This window comes from Bombus affinis, chromosome 8, assembly GCF_024516045.1.
Source record: "Bombus affinis isolate iyBomAffi1 chromosome 8, iyBomAffi1.2, whole genome shotgun sequence".
In the NCBI taxonomy this organism is placed as follows: domain Eukaryota; kingdom Metazoa; phylum Arthropoda; class Insecta; order Hymenoptera; family Apidae; genus Bombus; species Bombus affinis.
In genome coordinates this window covers 5,024,744-5,041,736 of record NC_066351.1, presented here as the reverse complement: position 1 = coordinate 5,041,736, position 16,993 = coordinate 5,024,744, and the positions used below count along the sequence as shown (strand labels likewise).

At 38.0% G+C, this 16,993-nt stretch overlaps 1 protein-coding gene across 8 annotated transcripts in view; it reads left to right on the top strand.

Moving 5' to 3' along the window:
- The window catches only part of LOC126919626 (probable nuclear hormone receptor HR3), a 137,016-nt gene that overhangs the window by 56,658 nt on the left and 63,365 nt on the right, over positions 1 to 16,993 (top strand). For 2 of the 8 annotated variants that reach the window (XM_050729096.1, XM_050729091.1), the window contains exon 2: positions 8,271 to 9,493. The exons of the other annotated variants lie outside the window; for them this stretch is intronic. In XM_050729096.1, coding sequence (XP_050585053.1) covers positions 9,370 to 9,493 — 124 coding nt within the window. In that variant the 5' untranslated portion in view covers positions 8,271 to 9,369. The remainder of the gene's footprint in view (positions 1 to 8,270; positions 9,494 to 16,993) is intronic. 8 annotated transcript variants of the gene reach the window in all.

The following is a 16,993-nucleotide window of genomic DNA, read 5'->3' as shown; positions in this document are numbered from 1 at the left end:
CTTTCTCGCTCTTCGCCGCTGTCTTTCCCTTCCCCCGTCCCGCCTACACTCCCATTTACCTCCCGGTTATGGATATTATTAAGTAATACCTACGTTGCGCGCGCGGCGATACGCTTGCGGCCGATCGGCTGTGTGCGTGCGTGCATGCGTGCGCGCGACGCCGCTGCGTGCAGTGTACTTACTTACTCGCGCGTATGCATGCGCGTTAGCATCGCACGCAGGCGAACGGGAAAGCGCGGGTTCTCATCTCGATTTTCGTCACTGACACGCACCAAGTTGCGCGCAATACACGCTACCTTTCCTTTTGTTTTGCGCGCCCCGAATAAGATCTTTGGGGACGGAAGTACCGTTAACAGAAGTCGAAACAGCTGCACTATGAATTTTCCTCTCTGGACTAGTTTCCAGGACCAGTTTTCAGAAACTGAGGACTTTAGGATTTTTCGAAAACCCGTCAGTGTATTTGATAATGATACTCCTAAATATTATGGTTAAGATGATTCATTGATTATTTCGTATTGATTTATGCTGGTTTTTAGGGATTTTTGGGAGTGACAGGTTTTAAAGGTTTTGGAAGACTCGTCAGGGTGTTTTGAGATAATATCCTTGAATATTGTCATTACGATAATCTATTGATTATGTAAAGAAATTGAGAACATTTGAAAGAATTTAAATATTAAATATAATAATATTTATATTATAAATATTAAATATTTCAAAATATGTTATTGGATATAAAGTATTTTGGTTTCCTTCTTTAGTTCACGTTTCATCGTTGTCTAACTTGTCTGTTTTTAACTGTTGTTAACTGGAATCGTTTTTCTATAACTACGAAATTAGAAACAAATAAAGATATATAATAATAAGATTTTATTTTATTAAGTATGTTAATTTTACTCTTTGCAAATGTAAATGCGATGTAATTTATTCGTAACAGAAATGACATGACACGTTGAAAAATACTGTGTCTCTAAATAGAGAAATCATTATGTCCGAATGATTAGGTATTTGAGTTAACTCGTCTTTCCATGTAAAAGATCTTCTAATGTAAGTTACAACAAATTATGTTCGTATAATTGAGCGTAAAGCATAGTGATTTTCTTCTATCTTTCTGCGATTCTTAAAGAATTTTGTTGCGTGAATTATAAAAAATAAAGTATAATAAAAAATAATTATGGTAGAATGACTCAAAGTTGCGAATTTATTCGCAAATGTCTGAAGATAATTGAGCGTAAAACATTGTGGTTCTCTTTCTCTGGTCTCTATCAGTGTTTTTAAGTGGCATTTGGTGGTTTCTTAAACGTCTCTATTGTATGTTTTACAAGAAATTACGTCCGTTTAGATATTGTTAAAATAGAATGATCTAAAATTAGAAAACTGTGCAAGTAATTGAAGATCTACAATTCAACACAGTTAAAAATAATCGCAGTTTTTTCCTTGTATTACATTTCGTCAATGTTCAATCTAACGATTTTTAAAAAAATGTATAATATAAGTCGTTAAAAAATTATTAATCTCGAATGACAAAAAATATCTATGAATATAAAAATGGTTAAAAATCGGGAATAACAAATATGAAGAAACAAGATGATAAATAATAATAGATTCTAATGACACAGATTATGCATTAGGAATAATTTTTAAAAACTGGGTTTAACATTTATAGATAATATCGTATAAGTGGCACTGATTATTCTTAATTACATTTCGTAACGTTAAAATACTGGATGTGTAACATTCTTGCCTATCAACTGGCCGAGTAGAAAATTAAATCGCAATCATAATCAAAATAGTTTCCTAAGGTGTTTTTAATTGGATTATTGGACGTCAGCCGCTTTCTCGTTTCTAATAAATATTGGTGGCACACTTGTTACGCAGGTTGATGTCGTTGACTTCTGAATGAAAGTCCTCGATAAAATGCCACGTGCATCGGAGTAATTAAGAAAGCATAATTCTCGAGCACATTAGAGTCGTGGATACTCGTAATTTCTTATCTCTAACGATGTCCCCATGATGCAAGCGGAAATACCTATGTGCCGCAATATGAAACGGGAAAAGTTGTTTGCGACTGTAGCACAATCGAAACTCTCGTTAATGTATGCCTTTCGTGATCATCGGCTCGAAATAATCTCAATTGGACTGTCACTTTCGAATAAAACTTAACAGTTACATCTGTCGTTATTCATCTTCAATGAGATTTATTGAATTAATGAAGAATTCGCTAAAATTTCTTCCTCGTGACAGGAACTATTCTGTTTACATTAGTAAGTTCTACTCATGTGAAAGCGTTTGCTATAAAATAAGGTATAATTAGGTGTATTAAAATTCTACGATTATAATAATTTATATATTTTCTACTAAAAAAGGAAGAAAGAAACAATCTTAAGAAGATTGCGGAGGTACACTGCTATTTCCAACCACTTCTTCCAAATTGCCTGTAATTATCTTCCAATACGAGCAATTAAAGTATTAAACTTTTGAAAGCAGTATTCGAGTTAGAGTTCGAGTGCGTAGCAACTTTTATGTCAGTTCTGATTCTTCGAAACGTAATCATAAATCTGCGGATCATTATCTGTGTTTAATTTTGCATAAGTATAACAATCAGAAAGTCGTCAGTGATATGTAACGTGTTCAGATATTCAGAGATTGATTTGTTAACTCGGTTTTGATTATCGTGATTAAATGAAAAATTTATCAATCAGATTGTTGCCTGCATTTATTGCCTTGACGGCAATAAAATTCCCTTCAGGTGTTCGGCAAACTACATGGGATCATAAATCACTAGTCAGATTGTCGAGTCTACTATTCATCCGAATGAGTACGTACTACTACCTGCACCCCCGTTCATTAGTATTAGGACACCTACTAATCTCGTAATAATTGACCTAAATTACTAAGAAAAGGATTAATCGATTTTAAAAATTCTGTATTGATGCTAGATGATGATTGAAGGGATCTAGTAAAAATATGTACAAATTACTTGCAGCTGTGAGTTATGAACAGATAATGAATTAAAAATTATTCTGTTGGTCCTTATATGATACTGATCTTTAATAACTTTCCAGATTTAGTTCATCTTTCGTAAGAGTCCTAACATCTACGAATATCTATGAATCGACAGTATGTCATTTTTTCCAGTATAGAAGTATATAAATTTCATTTAAGATTTATTTATCAACATATAACGTAGGCAATAGAACTTTCATTTGCGTAATTTCGTTCGTATATTCATCAAGTTTTCTAACAAACAACGCTTCAGTCAATCAACTAATATCTCATACATACCACATACTCGTATCACCTGTTCAGCGATCTCAATTGAAGTATCACCTTGGAAAGTCGTTATCCATCTTAGCTGGTGAAACGCAATGACAAAACTCGTGCGTTTGTACACGGTGCAGTGTGTATAAGCGAATCACCTGCGTCCCTCGGTGTGTCGGACAGAACAGCAGCAGCAGCAGCAGTGGCAGCGATGCCGTAATAACGCCGGCACGCTCGTGCCAGAACCAAAGTATACGCTCGGTGTACACGACCTAAATAAGATGCGATGCCCCCCGGGGCGAAAGTAATTCACAGACACACGCGTGCACCGGGGATACAGACGTATAGCGGCCGGGCTCGGGCTATAGTTTACGAAGTGCCGCAGGAACGCGTCGACCGCTTTAGCATAGCTTCGACCCGCGTTTTTCAATTTCTGCACGCGGTGCGTCGCGGATCCTCGTGTCACGTGGAACGCGTAAAATTGACAAGAGAAAGACTTCGGATATCAGCCTATACGTTTGTTTCAGTCGTGATGATGCTTGGTGTAGACGAGAAACATGATTTTATTACGATTTCGCCCTATTTGATTTGATACGTCAATATTCTTAATAGCGAGACTGCATGATTTTATGTATTATACAGAATAACTAAAGCGTATGAGAGATACCAAAATGGGAAAATATATAATGCAGGAGAAAAACAAACTTTTATCTATATATTTTACAAAGACAGATAATTAAAGTTCTAAAAATTCAATTAGAGATTTATAAAATTTTTAGAGAAGTTACGAGTTGGTTATTTTGATCACTCTGGAAGTCTTAAAATTAAAAATATAAAGATGACGATTTGCATAGTCATCAATGCTAAATCACGACACCGTATGGGTAATTTATACTGGAATTTAGAAGTAGGAAGCTAATTTTCGTCTTGCTAACCCAAACCTGACCTAAATCTCAGCCAAATTTAACTCAAACCTAATAGCAGGTTTCACGATCGTGTGCATTAATTAAAAATATATCAATTTATCGAATAGTCCAGTGAAACGACGACGTATCGTTGCCTTAGGTCCTCCATTCGATCATTTTAATGTTTTCACGTTGTCTCTTTTCGATGTTTCTAACGTTTTCACGTTATCGGTTCCATCATTCTCGTAACGTGTTATTTGTAAAGTTTTGAGCAGCAATGTTTATTCATCTGTCCAAGAAGCAGCGCACAGGAATGTAGAAAAAAATTTCGATGCTGCGCAATTTTACAATTTCATACGTTTAGTGATACAATGCGCACAAATCCGGCTATTGGAAATATAATACAACTATGGAAAATATAAAGTACTCGAATTGCATAGTATTACTGCCGTAGAATCAGAACATCGCATCATTCGTCTGCATCAGAGCTAACGAAGATCGACCAGGAGTTTACACATTGTCACGCGGCAAGCGTGCTAACCGCGCAATAATGGATGCATAGATGAATTGGAGGATCGTTAACCGGCGATGGACGTCGAGATGGCGTTATCGCCGGTATGGCGAGTACACCCGTGTTCGATGTTTCGTTGGTTATGTCGCTTTAATTTGGATTTGGAGGATGTTTCGGAATAGAATAATAGTTACACTTTCGATATGCTTTAAGAAAGAATTTTGCATTGTAGAAAGATTGAACTTGCTCTATATTCATTATTTCCTGGATAACTATATATTGTTTTACAAAGTTTCATTACAGATTATTTGTATTACATATTAAGTCGTGTATTAATCGTATTACGAATTAACGTGTGAATACGTTTTTGATTTCTTTATAAAAATGTTGAATGAATTTACAGACGTTAGAAATACATCTACTAAATTGTATAGGAAATTCAATATTTATCAAGAAAATGAAGGCTTTATATTGCCGTCTATCAATCGTTATAAGTATATTTAAAAAAAAAAGGTTTTTTAAAGGAAACCAACTCTCATAAGTCGAAAAATGTATTATCTCTAAAGAATTCCATGCTACATGACCATGTAGTGCACACCGAAAAAAAACGAAAACGTCGGATGTCCGATAGCTGGTGTAGAGATATATTCATAAAAAAAAAACCGCGAACCGGCGCGCATCGAGTCGCGAAAGGGGTTAACGGTTCATTATCACCCCATTTCATCGGTAGAGGCGCAGCACACCGGCACGGAACTCGAGCCACACCGGTGGAAAGACCGTATACAGGAGGGATAGAGTGGTGTATAGATGTATATCAGCGTGTGTAGAGTTACGTATATATACCGTATAAACGTGCATGTTCGACGGGACGCGTGGCGAACGAGGAGGCCCGCTAGCCGCGGAGAATAGAGCGAGAAAAGAGGGAAGAAGACCGTGTGTAGAGGAGAGGGAAAGAAGGAACGAGGAGTGCATCGAGGCAACGAGTCAGTGGGCTAGTGGGGCCGACAGAATGTAGCCCGTACTACGGTACACCATCTCCCTCTTTATCTCTCCCTCGTTCCTTCCGCTCTTCCTTTCTTCCTTCTTTCCCATCGTGTGCCTACTCTCTTTCTCTATAGGCCTATCTCTTTCTGTTCCGCGTACCAGGCTATACACCGTCTCATCTTTTTCTCCTCTCTACTCGTTCTCCGCTGCAAACCATATATAATAGCGGGTTCGCTATTCGTCTCGGTGTGTAGGTCGTGGTTGCAACCATGCAACGGGGTTCTCTGCGCCCGTATGTCTATGTATGAGTATTCACACTTATACACATGAAAACACTTGCAGAACAGTGCACGGACGAAATTACTATAGCAACGTCGATCGTGGTACATACAGATACATATATGGTGTTTTTTGCGCGATTATACAATGATAGGAGTGCGTGCAGTATCTACGGATTAGCGTAGCGACGTGTTTACCGGTGCACTAAATATAGCAGCGATACGGTTCATTAGAGTACTCCGGTGTGCACTCCGGACCGCCGTATATTTACGTATACATATGTAGGCGCGTATATAAGGGAGTCGCGATTTTTTCGCGCGCGCTTTCGTCGCAGTTATTGCGTAACACCGTTGGCGTGTACACCGGCCGCCACGTCACACACGTGCACATCCCTGTTGGACTACAAATCACGGTGACACAGTTCATTACACGGGTGCAGTGTGTCGTCGTCTATGTACATGCATGTAGTTATGTATACATACTAACCTTACCGAGCGCAACGTAAATGACGAACACCTTGCATGTACACGATTCTCTTCTCCCTTCTCCTGATGTACATGCTCTCTTCATACAGGTGTACACAAAAAACCACACGTACATATACAGATACACGTTCCTCTCTCTGGCATACACCTTGTGCACATTTATTCTCGTCACATGCACGTGTTATACGTGCACGCAGGGACATACGCAGGGACATACTTACACGAAGAGGTACGTATGTAGCGAGTAGAGTCGCGAATGTAGGCACATCGCATCGCCGCGACGATGCTTCCTTCCACGGTGAATCTCAACCTGCCCTAGAGAGGCACTGTAAAGCGGCATGAAAGCACGGAATAGGCCGCTGGTGGATGTGCTCCCGTCCGCGTCATTGTGTGTATATCTATACGCGCTTGTGGATAGGTATATAGGCGGGTGGGTGGGTAGGCAAGGCAAGGCAGGCTCGGCTGGTGGTCGCTTGGTTGCGAGGTTCGCTCGATAGCAAAGTGCGGTTCCCCTCGACACGGGCTCTAGTACTTGCAACGCGGCAGGATTAAAGGGGAACAGCCCGTGTACGGAAATGCACGATCGATGTGCACATGTCTGAATTTTCGTGTCAAGTCGTGACCGATCGACCACGTTCTGAGGTTACGCGACGCCCTGCTTCATCCCCCGATGACGAGCAATTCTATTCTTTAGTTCTCACTACGAACTTTCGACAAGTTTTGTTCTTCTCTCTGAAGGAATTTGGTGATCTGGTGATGAGTTCTCTATTCTTTTGCCGTGGAAATCTTGTAAGGAATTCTTCGTTCTTCTTCTAGGATACATATTTGGTTGTTTCTCGATGATGTGGAATTTCGTGCTTCTTTCCAGAATTTTGATGAAACTCTCGACCGAAGCATTGGAATTTGTTATGTAATATGAGAGATATAAATATGTACGATAGCTGCAAATGTTCATTTCAAGTCAATTCTTCTTTCGACATTTTCTAAGAAATTTTCTTTTTCTGGGCGTTAGGCTGTTTTCGATGAAGAAGAATTTTGATTAACTTCTCGATTGAGGCGTCAGGCTAATTTAAAGTATACGAGCAGCGGTTTTGTTGCTTTCTTTTCTTGCTTTCACTGTACGCCGAGCATGTTTTGTCGTAACGGGATGCAACGTGTTAATTAAATTCGCGATTTAACGGTGTCGGGCAATCGTGTGACAAGTGCACGGAGCATATGTGTGTAGACGAATACGTCAACGTACCGAACACGATACCCGTCTCGAAACACGTGCGTGTCGCTTCTGGTTTATCCGATCCTCTTACACCTCTCACTTCTCTTCTTGCGTGACTCTCTTTTTACATCTTGTACACGTGGCTCGTGTAATTGTTGTCTTTCCTTATGTTCTATATCACAATTACTCTTTCGTTTAATCTCTTTGTTATGCTTTCGTTGCGTGCGCAGAATACTTCGTAGACGAGATAAGTCGTCGGTGGAGCAAGTCGTTTTACTTAAAACAAATGAAATATAATTTCATCCATTTCCGTTACACGCGTCCCTAAATAAAAATGCGATATAAACCCTAAATGGATCTGTAGATCCAAAACATCAATTACTATCTTTATTCGAAAGTTTAATTCGTAACTTCTCTGTATCCAGCTGAATCCGAAGTATCTTCACCTTGCTAACCTTCTCACAACCCTAATACTCAAACCTTTCATCTCCTTCTTTAATCCTCGAATTTCCTTAAAAAAAACCTCGCATCCTTGATAAAACTTGCATATTCTCGAATTCCCCAAAAAATGTCGAACAGTACCGAGCGAAACGATAATCAATGAGGGGCAAAGATGCTGACGAAACTGTTTGCAGATCAACGATCTACGAACGTGAGACGCCCGTGGCGCCATGTCACTCGAGGTACTGGCAACGAAAGCGACGACGAAAGCAAGGGACACGATCGTAACGTCGACGATCACGACCAGTCGGCTCGGTGTGCTTCAACTTCGCGGCGATTAAGGCTGGTCGGCAAGTCGGCGGGACGTTCATTAGCCAAGGTGCTGACGATACTAATAACAGTAGAAAGGTGATACGCGGTAAACCGTGTCACGCAGTGGTGTAGGGCGAGTCGGGGTGGCGTGGAGGAGGCGGAAGAGGAGGTGGAGACGGAAGTGGACGATGACGATGGACGCGGTGTTAACGCAATACCGGTGAAAAAGAGGGAGAGGACGCGTCGCCGTTCGTACGCTTAAAATCGGTTCACGGTACCGGCAGTGATACATCTATATATATCTATATATATATATATATATCTATATATATACATATATATACATATACATATAATAACAGTGTATCGATAAGGGAGAAAAAATAAAGGAGAGAAAAAGGGAGAAAAGAAACGGGTTTCAGTGCCGTTTGTAAACTGCGTAAATAAAATCGAGCTTAGTAAATAATCGGTAAGGAAGTAGAAAAAAAAAGAGAAGAGAAGTGTTACCAAGAGATAGTTTTGTTAACGATCATCGATTCGACAATATTTAACGTGAAGCAATCGAGGAACCGGTAAAATATTGTAAAAATAACATTTAATTGTATAGAATCGAAAAGTCGCAAACGAAACGAAGGTACAACCGTACGAAGTGAAATTCGTATTAAAGTTCTGAGTAACGATCCTTAGCTGTAACGATAAACGTGGTGGTGCATAGTACAACGTTACCATAATATAGAATAATCAAGGAACGATAGTTAACTACAATATAGAGAAGATATTCGAGTGACACGTGGGCCACGAGATACATAGTATTCTGTGCGTACACCTCGAAAGATATCCGTCTCGCTCGACGAAGACGTCCTTTCGGGTGGCGTCGCGGAGTGCCGCAGCGGATGTTACGCCGGGCTTGTAAAGGGCGCCGGGTGATCTACGGGAGTAGCAGCCTGGAAGTGACTAAAGGCCATCACCACGGCGTTCAACATGTTCGAGATGTGGAGCGCGGTGAGTTCCAAGTTGGAACACTCCGCGACCTCCTCGGGCTCGCCGTTACCTCTGACCTCGCACGCACCGCAGACGCCTCATACCTCGTCCGGGAGCATAAAAGGTAACGAAAAAGCTCCGTTACGATCTACCTCTGTGTGTGTGTGTGTGTGTGTATGTGCGTGTATAAGCGTGTATGCGTGTATGTTTTATAGAAACGTACCGTTCCCACGTCGATTGTATACGATCTTAAGGAAAAAGAATCACGCGTACGTACGGGCCGGTTCGTGATGGCCTAACGTGAATTTTCTAATTCCACTCGTGTCGGAGAACCGTTGTACGGGGTCCACGGAATTGTCGAGTTTACATAACGTCCTTTTGAGAATAATGCGCTTCGTGCCTACTAGTACTTCAGTTGCTTGCCACTGTGTACAGGACAGTAGGTGTGTGTGCTTTTTTTGTTTCTATGCGAGAACAGTTACTTCGTGGAATCAAGGAGTACATTGCTCGTGGTACTGTTTCATATGACTCGAGATAAGGCAACGAGTAAATATTTCTTTTCTTTTTGACGTTTGAATGATATATGGTTGGCGTGGAATTTTATAGGAAATTCTACGTACTAAAATTCTAGTTTAACTTGAGTAAATCGAAAATTTATGAGTTTGTATGTAATTCGAATGTAAGCGTTTAACTTCTAATAAGCGTAGGAATATTTCGATACATTGTCCAACTTTAGCTCCTTGAAAATACATGGTAAACTCGACTTATGTAATGCACTTATCACACGCTCAAAGTTCGCGTACCTACAGAATTTGCAGTTACGCGAGTGGGAGGGTTTCGTTGATTCGGCGCGCGTCTGACCGTTCACTTCGCACGTGGGTTTCGTTCGCAGTACATTAGGCGGTTCGTCGTCAGACGCGCGCGCCCGAAAATCCGTACTTGGCCGGAACGAGGAGACGCCGCGTTAACGATAGCATCAACTCGATGGGTGAATTTTACTCGCTAACATAAACGTTTTAAAACAAGAAAAATATAGAAGAGAAGAGAGAAAAGGATTGTACAAGAGAGAAAAAAGGATAGAATATTCTTAATTCGTATTCCGTGGTGGATGTCGTCGTTTGCATCGCGTGAATCCCATTCAGGGCACTTTCATAATTTCAATACGAACGCAGCGCGAAAGTTCTACGGTGAAATTTCCAATGTGGCTCCAACGGTGAAACATTGAAACGTCGTTTTACATTATTTACACGGTGCTTTTGTAGCGAATTAATTTCATTACGCGACTCGCATTCGTTCAACGAAGTTACGTCACCGGGGAACCATTCGTAAAATTTTGGTTTCGAATTTCGCGCGGCGGCAAACGCAGAACAGTGCACCACCGCGGAACATTTCGACTTTAATAGCTGATAAACGGCTACTAAATTGTCTCGTAAACGCGGTACACGTTCGTCACCGTCGATTATTCGATCCCGTTATCGCGCAAGATTGCTGGAATTGATCTCAAACATTGGCTACGTGATTGATGTAGCTTCCGAAATGATCGGCCAACTAGATAACGTCGATACGTCTGCGTAAATATGTATCGATTCACGGGCGTGTGCTCACGGCAAACGATCGTTAGCCAAAGGTTTGCGGTGAACGACGATTTTGGTGAATAACGTGCAACCGTCAAACATATCGGTTCCAATGATCTTAGGAGTAATTGAGTTTCGGTTAGAGTACAGAATAAAATGGGTCAATGAGTTTGTTACGTACATTTCATTCGGTAAATTATCTTTATTCATTAATTTTTAAAAAATGGGAATTGAAATTATAATTGAAGTGTAATAATGAAAAAAAAAAGAACAAGTGCACTTTGCTAACCTCTGTTAGTACTTATCGGTAGATTATAGATATTTATGTATTCATAGAAAATTTATATATATATATATATAAATTTAGTATATAGAATACACTTAGAATAGTATATAGTATATAGAAGTATATAGAATACACTTAATTAACAAGATTGTAAGAAAAATTTAAAATAAAATACACGTTACTTCTTCGTTGAAATATGAGTTGGCATAAACATCCGCATGCAAACTAGCAATTCCACGTTTCAGATATTGTGATAGATTAGTGTAGGTTAAGAAATGTATTTTTAAAATAGAATAACTAGCTTGGATTTTTCGGGAATTGGGTTTATTTAAATACCTTCTCTGAGAACAGCTTGAGTGTAACGGGGTTGTCATAAAATGTTCTGAAATTTTTTTACATTAAGCTTCATTGGTGAAAATACCCCAGACAGAGAAAGAAAGAAAAGGAAATCGTTTAGAAACCGGCAGCAAGGATACCTCGAAAGGTTTCAAAACTGCTTTTACGATGTGAACCGCGCGCCGTACCGAATACAAATACCCGCTGGAAAGCACAGATTCGCCAAGCGTGTCACACTGTAATACACGAGTTCCTTTTTAAAAATCATTCCTAAAAATGGTTTCAAATTATGATCTATCTCCCTTCTCGTTTTTATGTCCCCATTGAAACGAAAAAAGTCAAATATTCTCTCAACTTTGAATCGTATAAAATTTTCAAAATTTCTAGAAACTCAAATGATTGTAATAGATTTCTAAAAAATTCCTGCTTGTATTTGACACTAGAACTATTTACTACCGAAGTATAAAAGTCATATCAAAAAGGAAGAATAAAAGAATAGAAATGTAAAGGGAAAAATTTTTATCCGTGTACTTTCTTAAAAATAATTCAAACTGTCAAAAATGTACCGTTACAAAATTTCTGTGGGATATTCAAACAATAGAATTCTATAAAATTTCTATGAGATATTAAAGAAGCAGGATTTTAGAAAATATGGAAATATACGAATTCCATAAAATCTCTGTAAGAATTAAGAAAAAGAGAATTTTACAAAATATCGAAATAAAAAAATTCTGAAAACATTGTTAAAAAGTAAAATAAAAGAATTTTACACAATCTCTAAAATAAACTGATAAATCGATCGGATTGATCGTTCTGATATTTCTGCTATTAACGACGACTTTTACTCGACCAATCATGCTCAAGTTACAAACATTGCAACACGCGGAGAAGTATTTCCGCGTTGGCCATGGAGCGCGAACTCGTAGCGCCGTGATCGATAATCAAACTTCGAGGCGTGAACGATCAAAGCTCATAGCTCGAGCCTTGTGTTCGAACTACGGAACTTCATCAATTCGAGGACGTTGAAGACACTGAACAGTGAGAGGGAAAGAGAAAGATAGAAGAGAGTACGTGTATCTTGGCTACAAGTTTCACAGAAATCGTTTCACAGGAGTATGACGGCGCATTTTCCACGAAGTCCGGGGAAAACGCACGTTCGGTTCGAAATAGCCAAAGGACGGGGACGGTTTCAAAAGCAACTGGACGATGTCGCGAGAGTCATAGCTGTCCCGAATACGAATACACGATCGAAACGCGGCGAGTAAATTATGCAAAGCGAAAGTACCCACGTAAGAGCGGGTTGCGCAAAAGCTTCGTAAGAAGAACGACCGTAACGTCGGCTGGTAATGTCGTCCTGCCTTCGCGTTGTCGAGAAAACAAATTTCGCGGCGACAGCCACCGCTGCTCCTTCTACATTCGCCGATTACGCCGCCCCGAGTTTTGAACTTCGCCTGTTATCTTGATTCGTCTACGTCTATTCACGTTCTTGACGTGACGTACGTGAGTGATGGTTCACTTGAGCAGTGGATGAATCTACGTGAAAAAATAAGTTGAGAATATGCAATAACATTTTCTCATATGATGTTTCACTTTTGAGAAAATTGACTTTGAGAATTTGTCGCATACGCGTGAAATCAACTAATTGAGCTGATAACTGTCTAATTAAATAGGAATCGACATTTTTTAATTTTAAGAAATAAGTCGAGACTGTAAAATAAAATCGTGTGATGTAAAACCTCTTTTTTGGAAAAATTTAATTTGAAAATTTGTCGGATATTTATGCACTTGGCTAATTCTCGGTTAAACGTGTTCAAACCTTATTTTCTTAAATGAAACTTTAGACAAAATATATCGAGTTCTATATTCTTTACTTTTCTTCGCATGTAGATTAACTCCTTATTAATTCATTGTTATTCGGCTTAAAATTCTCCAACTTCACAGTAAAGTGGTCAAAAAAGTACTAGTACATACCCTTATCTTGCAATGAAACGTTTTTCAATCAGTCTCTATATACATTTCATTTTCACTGTATCAAATTTTTGCAATCATATAAAAGTACTATTAAGTGATATGAAATTTAATATATCTAAATCTAATTAATTTATATGTAAATGCTATAATAAATACAATGACACACCAATACTTTTTCTAATCATAAATATCATACTGTGTCGATTAACAACCAGCTCGTACAAAAAGATTGTACTCCGTATCTCTGATATATTTTTTCATATAGAGTTATTCCCCATGTTCGACTGTACCAATGTTGGGATTCCTTGTATTTCCCTTCGATAAAATTTGCTCCACCTGCTGGCTGATCTTGTTATCCTGGAAGAAGTTCCTTACAAGATGAATGTAAGACATGTGGCAGATAAAGAAGGATATTATTGGCAAACATAAACAGAGATGTAGTGTACCCGTACACGCATGGTATTTCGGGTCAAAGCGTTTACAGATATTTAAAAGTAAACTAAGTTCAATAAAATTTCACGATATTGGAGTAATAATAGTGCGCTGGATGAAAATTGCTGTTATAAATTTTAATCTCGGCAATGTAACCGTGTTACAAAGCGTTTAACGTTTAAAATATACCATTTTTGAAATAATTATACTGCGTTCTTTTAATAATCGAAGAAGGTATCTCGTGTATTTAACGTGTAATTTATATAATACGTATATAAAGGCTTTTATGATATAGGATAACTTGATAAGTGAAAAACTTCATAAACTCGAACGATATATTTTTTATAATAATAGTTAATGTCATCTGCAATCTCGTTCTTGAAACTTGGTCCATTTTTCCGAGTTTCTCAGAAACGTGAAACTGTTTTTAATGGTATTGATCATGATTTTAACTTCAAACAAAAGGTTAAAGGAAAATTGGAACGCTGATTTATAAAGATAACTTCTTAAAAATTTACGACGAAAATTTTGATCTAAAATAACGATGTCCTACTAAAGCTTATTATACACGAATTTACCTTATATAAATATTTACGACGTTAATTATGTAGCTACAAATTATCCACAGCTTGAAATTATTGGGGACACTTGATGTCCTCTAGCATTCAAAATTTATGAGGTCGTTGGTAGATCGAAACACGTTATGGACAAATTTCAAATATTGTAAATCCAATTTTGATATTTTCGACGTACCAGCATCAGAGAGTAGGTAATCAATCTCTTATTTGATCAACGACAAAATTTGGATTCTAATTGACAATTGCCCATTTCGCGTTTTTATTTTATATAAACTAGATGAAATAATCTTTGTCAAAAATTTTAGATAGCTGTTACTATCGAATAATATTGTATGTAAATCGAGAAACGATCACGCCGAAAGGACAGACGAACAATTGTGCATCGATTTCGCAACAGGGCAACCTTTGACCCGAGCAATAATTTCATGGTATTAGTCAGATCTTTGACGGTTAATAAAATCAAATAATTGCGCACTTTCTGCGTGTCGTTCGATTCGCGAGCTACAACCGATAACGATAGCCACGATGATTTCAGCCTCTTCTCTCATTGCGAAGGAGACGTCTAATAACGATGGCTTATTAACGAAACGTAGTGAACGTTTCGGGAACGATGTTCAGGAAATTAAGTAATTTCGTTCGACGAAGAAATAAATTGCGTTGTTTCGCAAGCGGCTCTTCGCAGAGATACCATTATATATCGTCGCTATTACTTGTGACAGTAATTGTCTATCTTGCATCGCCTATCGATTGTGTTCATGGAACAAAGATGTATAAAATTTTAAACAGTTTTTTTTTTACTAGAAAGATAAATAAAATTAGAAAACAATGACCCTAATCGTTAAATTTCCTAATTCAATTAATCGTTTGATGCTAAATTAACACGATGGTAAAAGGTTCAATGTAATGAAAAAATAAATAGTGTAATAAAATAGATAAATTGGCAAATATTTTTATTGAAATTTACAAGATAGAATTTATATACAGACACATACTTAAATAACATGATGAATGAGGATCGACGATTTGAATAAAAGTACAATATTTTTCGATCATTCTAAGCTATACACAGCAAATATAACGTCGACGCAAAGAGAAAGAATATTCAGGAGGACACTTTAACCTAATTTAGGAAAATCCATAGACAACTCGAGCGGAATAATGATTCAAAGCATCGAACTATTAAAATCTTGTTGTAGGACAAAGAAAAGGTCGAGTTCAAAAACCAAATGTTACGTATTTTTAATATCAGACGAAATGATCAACCCTTCCTTTTGTAATATTAAGAAAAAATTAAGAACAAAATTTAATTCTTTAGAGAATTATTCTTTCAACATTCTTGAATGAACAAATACGTTGTCGACTTTGTCATCTACGAGTTTCCTTGTATATTTTTCGCGAGTGAAAGCCAAAGCAGCCACGTGAGTTTGTCAGTGAACGGTGTTGAATCAGGGCAATCCTTCGTCCTCTCTTGGTCGCCGTATTTTCAAAGCCGTCGAACGGGTTCGAAGGTTGTCGTTACGAAATCGATCCACATCTATCGTTTTGTCGTGATCGCTACCCGATTCATACTTATCGCGCTGTTATGATCGCGTGGTTACCGTCCGGTTACTGTCGAACTTTCTACCAAACTAGCTAACGGAGCAAGTTTCGACCTAAATGACGATGATTACAAGGATTTTGGATCGTTCTACTATGGCTATGAGAGTCTTAATTCTAGATTATTACACTATATCTAAGCACGCAATCATTTTATTTCTCTAGTGTTTGAGATTTATTAAATACCAAATATTTACAGTTTATTTATTGAAATGATGCCATATCGTAATTTAACATTATGCAATTATTTCTTCGTAAGATTAAGTTTCATTTTTTTCATTTTAGTAATTCAATAATTTCAATTTAGTAGTTCATTAGAATCATATATTTGGAGAGATTTCGTATTTTTCCACTAGAAATATATCGCATTTAACTCCTACAAATAAATGAAAGTTATCATTTTTGTTCGCTTTAATTCGACTGTATAGAACTGTAGGATTAAATACAATTTATGCAGCTTCAATGATATAGGTCCAATCGCATTAGTCACGGATGGTCTTATTAACGAGCGTCTGCTTTCGACTTTGAGTCATACTCGTCTAATATTTGTCTCGATGATTCTGAAATAATTGCCATGTAATCATTCACGTGGTCAAGAAAGTCGATATGCAGTGCCCCTTGTCGGTGCACGTATGCCACTAGTCATTCAAAGATCATCGACCTTATAGACGTCGTGATACGATAAGATTATAGTAATAGGTACGACTACTGTAAGTAGGTAAACGTTCCAGTCTTTACACGATAGAGACTCTATTGCGGGGCTATTTTCAGAAAAATATGATACGTTACGATAGCTTGAAACATGTTAGATGAACTAGGTCTGAACAAATTCTATTTAAAATAAATTTTAT